Raw genomic sequence first — 8,929 nt, 5'->3', positions numbered from 1 at the left:
CATGGGCTTTCCATCAAGCCAAGTTTCATGATCAAACTATGTCCCTTCTAAAAGTTATGTCCAAATTACTACTATTTTGAAAACAGCAAAAATCATGCATTTTATCAGCATGTGTCTAAGAAAATTAAAATATTGCCTTGCAAAAGCTAAGAAAAGTGCAATTTAAAAGATTTTTTGGGTCTTGAGGAACATCTGTGAATGTTAAGCATTTCAAAACTCTTAATAGATTGCCCACAAAAATTCAAGAACTTTTCAGGACACTTAAGTGTCCATTTACAGAACTAGTGTTACATGATGGTACTCGAGAAGTCGTCGAGATGTGACTAGCCAATCAATTGAGTATAGAGGCCCTTTTTCCCAAGCTTCGTCTTCAGCACGACCACTCTGTCATTGAAAAGTGGAAGAGCGTTCTGTATGAAGCGTCCATGGTTACTGGGTGGTCCCTCTCCGACGCTGCCCATGGGTGAGCTGTCTAAACCGAACATAGCTAATTCGCTGCATCGTTACACCTCATGAATTATGCTAATCTAGTTTGTAATCGTGTGGAACAACAGGTTCGAGGCCCGTCTGGTGAAGCTCATTGTATCTGAGGTTCTCAATGTGCTCAACAGAACTCTCTTGGAGGTAGCCAAGCACCCGGTGGGCGTGAGAGAGCAGTTGCCAGAGGCTCTAAATCTCATGCAGTTCGACAATATGGAGAAGGGAGTTCGCACATTGGGCATAATTGGGATGGGTGGTGTAGGCAAAACTACCCTAGCCAAGTCTATTTACAATGGGATTCACAGAGAGTTCGAATGTAAGAGCTTCATGGAGAGCGTGAGATCAGAAGCTAAGAATCCCAATGGACTGCGAGGTGTTCAAGAGCGCATGATCAGGAGTCTGCTGAAGACGGATGCTGTTTCTGTTGACAGTATTTCACGTGGGAAGCACATCATGAAAGAGCGACTCCAGGGCCTGAAGGTCATGATCATTCTCGATGATGTGGATGACCGAGAGCAGCTTGAGGCACTCCTACCACCTGTGGATTGCCACCTCAACGATGGCAGCCAGATTGTGATCACCACACGAGACGAGCAAATCATCGTCTGGGCGGATGCCCAGGAAAGGCTCTTCATGCAAGGGCTCAGCAACCCTCACGCCCATCAGCTCTTCAACTGGCATGCCTTTCTCCGGGCGCAACCACCCACAAAGCTCAAGAATCTGGCGGCGAATGTAGTCACCGCTTGCCAAGGCCTTCCACTTTCCTTGGAAATCCTTGGTGCCCACCTCTACAGCAAGGATGAGCTCGTGTGGGAAGACACTGTGAGGGTGCTTCAAAGCCAGCGGGCCAATCTGCCCGCGCGGAGAAAAGTGACGGAGAGCCTGAGAATCAGCTATGATGCCCTGGGCAGTAATGAGGAGAAGTTGATGTTCCTGGACATAGCCTGCTTTCTCCTGGGAGAGCACGAAGACAGAGCTAAGAGAATCTGGGGCGAATCACTTGCAGCTGGGCTCTGCCTCGACAACCTCAGGCTCAAGTCTCTGGTCAAGCTGGATCATGACAGAAGGCTCACGATGCACGATCACTTGCGGGACATGGGGCGAGAGATCGTGGAGAACAACCAACCAAACAGATGGCAGCGCAGCCACCTGTGGAATGAGGAGGATGTTCGTTTCGTCTTAAGAAGCAGAATTGTGAGATGTTTCTTTCCTCCAATTACTCTAATTTTTCTCCCAATATAGTCTCTGCGATGCGATAGCTGTAATGGTCATGTCTCATGAGGAGTAATTAATCTTGTATGGTCTTCGAGCAGGGGACGTGTGCAGTGCGGGGGCTGGGCTTCATTCTAAAAACCGATGAAGAGTGGGACACAGGGTCATTTGCCGGCATGAATGTCATGGAACTGCTAGTGTTAAGCAACGGTTCTCTCAAGGGCGATTTTGCTCACATATCCAAAGAACTCCGATGGTTTCAGTGGCGCAATTGCCCACTGGAATCTCTACCCTTCGACCTAGGCCTAGAAAATGTCGCCGTGCTAGACTTGATGGGAAGCAGGATTCTAAGCTTTTCCAGTGATCACATGTCCAAGGTGATGCTTCATCTAATTAACAAGCTCCCATTTTTCTTTTGCTCATGCAGTTGAAGTTTCATTTACTAACTGTGGACTTTTATTAGCTTCAGAGCCTGAAGGAACTCAACCTCAGTGAGTGCCCAAATCTCAAGAACCTTCCTGAATTCGACGACTGTCTCAGTGGCTTAGAGATGCTAGACCTTGGAGGCTGTGTGAACCTAGAAAGGATCCCAGATTCTGTCTGCCGCTCAAGTCCAAGTTTGAGGTACCTCAACCTTAGCAATTGCAAGGAGCTCACGACACTTCCAGAGGGCATCACACACTTGCGATCCGTCACCACACTCCTCCTGAACAAATGCAGCAAAATCACAAAGTTGCCAGTTGCAATCGGACAGCTTACAGCGCTCAAGGAGATAGGGCTGGAAGAGACTTCTCTGAACACACTTCCACAATCCTTTGGAGATTTGAGCAATTTGGTATCGCTTCACCTTCGTGAATGCTCCCAGTTGATAGAGCTTCCTTCGACAATGGGCAACCTCAAGAAGCTCACATCCTTCACGGTCAGCAAGTGCTCGTTTAAGGAGAGAGTCTCACTCTTTTGCTATGATGAGAAAGGCATGGTCACGATTTTCCCTATATTCTCTTGGCTATAGTTTCTAACAAGCACATATGGGGGGATAAACCACCTTATTCCTTCACCTATGCAAGAAACGTAACCTCTTACTTTTTTTAACATTTTTTATGCTTTGCTTTGAAATCTTGAATTGGTGTAAATAATGGTGCAAATAATGTTTGATAGCATGCATGGGATGTAAATATGTATGTGTTATGCCTAGTATACTCTACAATTCCTGATGTTGCTCAAAATCTTGAAGAATTCCGAGACTATGCATTGAAAACTCCTTGAAATACACCTTATGTATGCACATGAGCCTTATGATGATGCAGACAAGGGCTTGATGTTTTTCAATGCTTCATTTTCTTACTATGTGTGATGTAAAAATTTTGTATAAGTCCCTTAAAAAAACAAAATATATAATCCAAAAAAAGAAGAAGAAGAGAAGCTATGGAGAACGAGGTAAAATCAAAACCAAAATCTAGGGCAAGAGCCCAATGGATCTTCAGAAGACTATAAATGATCACACAAATATGCTAGAAGATACTTTAGCTCACTTGATGCGAGAGGTGCATACTTTACTAGAGCGGCTAAGGCTAGTCAAGAGATTATTTCATTTGATGTAAACCAATAAGGGCCAAGTGAACCCCAGATTGCCAAAAAAAATGGCAACTTGAAGATCTTAAGCCTCCCAAATACTCAGGTGCATGAACGACTCATACGTCTGATGTTGTCGTTAAGAAATGGTTGACTAAGTGGGAGCAATGATTTAAAAATTAAAATATGGGTGGTATTGTAGATGATGATACCAAGATACAACAAGCCATGTCTAATCTCCTTAATGTGGCACATCGATGATGGAGAAAAATCATATCTAACCAAGGTGAACCTGCTGCAACTTGGGAAGAGTATTTTCACAAATAGTTTTGTATGTCCCAATAAGCATAGTCATGTGTTCTCGATGCATGGGTTTTCTTCATGTAAAAGCACATGTCAATTTAGGAGTATGTAGACAAGTATTGGGAAAAAGTTTTAAAAGTATCTGAGCATATTCTGGACTTTTGCAAGTGCATAAGTTTGCACTTGGTCTTAAAGAATCACTAAGGCCATTAGTGAGGAAAGAAAAATGTTCTACTTTGCAAGAAGCGATTGAACTCACTTTGGTCTTAGAGGATGGTAGTTTGCTAGCCAAAGTGGGTCTAAGGCTACTTGAACTCAATTTCCTAGGCAATAGACTCAAGTGTATCTTCCCAAACAAATGTGCAATCTAAGGGAAAGGAATTCCATAACAATGGTATAAATGCAAGGGCATATGTGGGGATAAAGCTCAAGGTGTCACCAATGGTGGATGAGAGAGCCTACACTCCATCTGGGTGGTAACTTTAGGCTTTTTCCCAGGAAAATCCTTATATCGATGGTGCCCAAGATAACCATAACATAAGCCTTCTCGCATGGCCTTCTCTTTTTGTTATGGTAAATCCATTAGATGTAGGGGATGATGTGATGATGAATCCAAGGATTTACTTACTAATACCAAGTCTTTAAATGCATCTCCAAATGCACCCACTCGGATTCTTTCTATGTCAGTAAGAAGGTTCCTAGTGTACCCAATGCAGTTTTATCTCATGAGGCTTAAAGAGGATACGAGTTTGCCAAAACATACTTGATCGTCCTCATGAAGGGCATGGTGGAAGCAAAACAAGTAAGGGTCTTGTTTGACACTAGCTCTACTTATAATGTCATAAATTCTTGACTTGTTAAGAATCTTAAGCTCCTCACACTAGCTCTTCAGATGTGGAGCTAGAGAATGGCAAGGGCGCAGAGCTATGGGACAGGCAAGTGGTCGATCCAACGTATAGATCTAGGGCTATGCCAACAAGTTAGACTTTGAGAGTACTCAACTAGAACGCTTTGATATCATGCTAGGTAAACAATGCCATGCAAGGAAGAAGCCAATGATCTACTTCAAGATGCATGTCTATCAATTTGTGCACCAAAGGAAGCGTTTGCCCAATCAAGAGTGAATCAGATCTTCTCGACAATCAATTTGGTGAATGTGACAAAGCTGGTCAAACTAGAATGTAAGTCCATTTATTTTTTCTATTTACTTAATTTAGAAAAATAGAACCCGAGATGGACAAGATGGAGTCCAAATTTGTTACTCACAATTTAGCTGAATGAGTTCGTTCATAGTTTTATGATGTTTTTAAATCTAAACTTCCACTTGGTTTGCCTCCACGCAAGAATGTGAAGCACATAATCGAGTTGATTTTGAGAGCAAAATTTGTGAATAGAACTCCCTATTGCATGAGTTTGAAGGAAGAGAACAAGGTAAAAAAGGTGATAGATGAATATCTTTAGAACGGATTGATACACCCTAGCTTCTCACCATTTACCTCCCCAATATTACTTGTTAAGAAAAGGATGCACTACTACATGTTAGCCTAATACCGGGGCTTGTACCGGCGCTATTTAACGGGGTCTAAAAAAACCTCGTCATCGGTATAAGCGTCGGTATAAGCGCCGGAACCACAGCGTCGGTATAAGTGTCGGGTAACAATACCGACGCCTATACCGGTGCATATACCGACGCTCACCGGGGGTAATACCGACGCGTAAACCGGCGTCTATACCGGTTCATATACCGACGGATAAACCGGCGTCTATACCGGTTCATATACCGACGCATAAACCGACGTCTATACCAATGCATATACCGACTCCGGTACCGGGGCATATACCGACGCTGTAGCAGAATTTTTTTTTTGGGCAGAATAGTGCTGCCTGGCTGTTGCCTAGCTGCCTGTAATGAGCAGGATCAACAACAGCAAACAGACAGCACCATTCTGTCTACAATAGAGCACAAAAACAACCGTGCTCGTTTGCATATTTTCCTAATCGACAAACAAGAAATTAAATTAAACATTAATACTCAAGAATGTTTTGATCATATTTCATTAGTTTGAAGGTCATCTTACATCATGGTAATGCCTCCCAATTGACGGTCTCTCCTTCTTCTTCAAGCATCTCAAACAAGGCCACAAGGCCATGTTTGTGAGCGTACTTCTCCTCTCGCCTACTTGGTGGGCGATTCATGGCCAACTCCTGCACACACGATTAACAATTATAACTTTTAGAAATCAACATTTAGCCCACATACATACATTTAAATAAATAAAATTGCTACAAACACTTACGAATTCATGGCGCATGGTTTCGTAACCACCACTCCCGAGATGAGAAGCCCCTACTATTTGGAGTCTTGCCCTTGCCGCCTCTCTTTGTTGTTGAAACCTGTCTGGTGTCTCGGTGAGCTCCTGAGCAATGGCTGCCCACTCCCTGTCATCTAGCCAAACAGGTTTCTCCTTCCCCTCTCTAAATGCGTCCCTCGCCTCTGACCTACGATGCCCCATCAAAATGCGAGCTGTATACTGTATCCACTCATTAGAGACGACATTCATAGGGTCAGATGGCTGGAACTCTTGCTTTATCTTTGTGTTTATATAATTTTTCTTCCCCTTGTCTTGCTGATCCCATTTAGTCATGACAGAGTCATGAAACTGTATAGTGCACAATTGTCGAATGCGTGTCTTCATTGCCTTCCCTGCACTATCCATTATTGGTGCCCCATCCCTAATTGTGTAAATCTTGCTGTTGTCATGGTCATGTGCACCCCAGGGAGTGGAAGGTGACCCTATGGGTGTGCTATCAACAGATGAGAGCGAAGGACGACGCTCACGTGGTGGTGGTGTCACAGCATCTGTGGCACTACCACCACAACAACCTCCCCCTGAAGACCTACTACGTGAGCGCCGTCTATGTGAAGAGGTGGTAGATTGAGCTGTAAGAGGAGTGGAAGGCTGTGTGGTATGAGGTGTGGGAGCTGCTGTCGTACCCACGGGTGTGGGAACTGGTGTCGGGAAGCCAGATGGTGAGGCAGATGTCCCTGCTCCAGAACCCCAATAACTCTGAGCCATGGCTCTCTGCTCTGGAGTCATGGACGAAAGAAAACCATATAACTGCTGGGGACTCATGCCCTGCGGTGTAGGATTAAATGAGAAATCTGGACTGTAGTCGTAGGGCGGTGAGTCACCCATGGCCTGTTGGACAAAAAACCATATGACAAACTTGTACGGAATGAAAATTACACAGTAAACAATGAATGAAAGAACCATAAGATAAACATTAACAATGATAAACAACATTGGTAAAACTATATCAACTTGCTCCTACAGTAGTGATTATGATGGTAAACATTAACAATGGTAAACAATGAATGGACCTTCAATGTCATAAAACCATTACAAATATGTCATAACTATTTGCATAATCATTAAGATACATCATTTTAAAAATCATTATCTATTCTATCATCCTCATTAAGATCAGTAGCCCCAAAGAGATCTATGTCTATGTACATTTCAGCATCCTCATCATTAAAAGTCCCTTGATGAAGGATGTCTTCATCATCTATGTCTTCTTCCTCAACTTGTTTTTCAGCTTCCTTGGTTTGCACCTCTTCATTTGGATCTTGCTCTAGTTGCTCCTCTTCATTTGCTTGCTCCTCTTCATTGTTGATATCGGCTTGTTCTTGCTGCTCTCCATTACCTTGTGCATCCACATCACCTTGTTGTAGCTCAAATTCTTCAAAAATTTGCTTACTGCGGGGGGCGACTTGAACCACAAACAGCCAGCGTGGATCTTTTGGATCCGCTTTAAAGACAACCTGCTCACAATGCTCTGGGCGCACAAAAGTATCTTGCTGATCGGTCCATACCTTTGTGGAGTCCACTTGGATGAGGCCACTCTTGTCTCTACGTACAGTTGCATGTGGCCCATTCATGATTACCTTGAACCACTTCACATCAAAGATAAACAACTCAAAACTTCTGAAGCCAACCTTCAATATATCTTGAATGGTTCCAAAGTAATCAAGCATTCCAGTAATTGTGTTATCATCACTTGCACTTGCACGACTTTCTTGAACAAACTGTGCTGTGACACCACAATCAAAGGTTGCTCTTCTTTGGTCTATTCTTTCTACTCGAAAATGACGTCCATGTGACCAAAACGCCCCATATTTGTGATACTACAAATAGCACAAAAAGTTTGTTGATGGAGAATCAAACACAGAGACATGTAGAGAAAAAAATGAGAGACATGTAGAACTTAAACACTTACATGCCAATCGCATCCTTTTGTAAGCTCCTCCTCCTCCTCTGTTATAGGTAAACCAGCACGTTTGGCTTCTAAAATTGTAGTTTCTAGCCATCTACCTGTGGGAAAGTCCGGAAGAGCTTGCATACCTTCTGGATATGGGAGATTTCTTGTAGTGCGATTCCTTCTGAAACTTAAACGATCTTGTACTCGCTGTCGCTTGAGAGCTTCATATGTCTCAATCCACTTCTCCATTACATGAGAGTTCAAGATGCAAAATTTATTGATTTTTTCTCTCAAAGTGTTATCCATCTTTCTCTTAATGCCTTGGCCTTGAGGTTCCTCACCAATGACTCGCCTGTTGGACTCTTGAGACCATAGTCGAGGTATCTCTGGATCTGAGGAACTTAAATATTCAGTGATGTAAACAAGGGACTCTTGTATCAGCCACCCTTCTGACATACTACCCTCTAGGCGAGCCATTTGGCGAACAAATCCCTTTAATGTCTTCATAAACCTCTCCAAAAAGAACATCCATCTTGAATGGACTGTTCCAGCAACTGCAACCTCATCTACAACATGAACTAGCAGATGCATCTGGATTGTTAATAAACTTGTAGGGAAAAAATTCTCTACCATGCAGACTGCCTCTATGGAGTTTTAACGCGCTGTCTCCAAAGTGTCTCTCTTTATCTCTTTTGAAGAAATCCAGCGCACCAATGTGCCAATCTTATAGATAGTAGCTCTAATGTCTTCAGTGAGGCAATCTTTTATTGCTATGGGTAGCACAAATTGTAGAAACTTGTGTCAATCATGACTCTTGAGACCACTAAGATCATCATCCTTTGTAAATGCACTTTTCAAGCAATGCATACAACCTGTAGGAGTCCGAAACTCTGAAATTGTCCTCTTGACTTGTTGTTCCTCCATCTTGCTAAAAACCCATGGGGCTCTTGGAAGTAGCACCTTTCCATTGTGTCTAGTGCGAGCCCACAACTCTTGCATGCAACCAATCTCTTCCAAGTCATCCCTTTGGCCTTTAGTATCCTTTTTTCCTGTCATGGTCTTCCACAAAATGTCAGCTACATTCTTGAAAATATGCATC

At 43.2% G+C, this 8,929-nt stretch overlaps 1 protein-coding gene across 1 annotated transcript; it reads left to right on the top strand.

The window, feature by feature from the left end:
• Nucleotides 1–365: 365 nt before the first annotated feature.
• On the top strand, nt 366–2,704 carry LOC147617519 (disease resistance protein RUN1-like). Its single transcript, XM_086775455.1, has 4 exons — nt 366–463; nt 555–1,674; nt 1,794–2,069; nt 2,156–2,704. Exons 1-4 carry the CDS (start codon nt 426–428, stop codon nt 2,702–2,704), a joined length of 1,983 nt encoding a protein of 660 aa, XP_086631581.1. The 5' UTR covers nt 366–425.
• Nucleotides 2,705–8,929: the final 6,225 nt, after the last annotated feature.

Source organism: Cibotium barometz, chromosome 36 (assembly GCF_041138505.1).
Source record: "Cibotium barometz isolate CiBa-2024 chromosome 36, ASM4113850v1, whole genome shotgun sequence".
NCBI classification, from domain to species: domain Eukaryota; kingdom Viridiplantae; phylum Streptophyta; class Polypodiopsida; order Cyatheales; family Cibotiaceae; genus Cibotium; species Cibotium barometz.
This window is presented reverse-complemented; position numbering and strand designations above follow the sequence as displayed.

What these genes read in the sequence shown, in the direction of transcription:
- LOC147617519 (XM_086775455.1), top strand. Translation starts at nt 426, where the DNA reads ATGGTTACTGGGTGGTCCCTCTCCGACGCTGCCCATGG. An exon ending in TCGTCTTAAGAAGCAGAATT is followed by an intron (nt 1,675 to 1,793) that starts GTGAGATGTTTC and finishes GTCTTCGAGCAG; the next exon opens with GGGACGTGTGCAGTGCGGGG. An exon ending in CCAGTGATCACATGTCCAAG is followed by an intron (nt 2,070 to 2,155) that starts GTGATGCTTCAT and finishes GACTTTTATTAG; the next exon opens with CTTCAGAGCCTGAAGGAACT.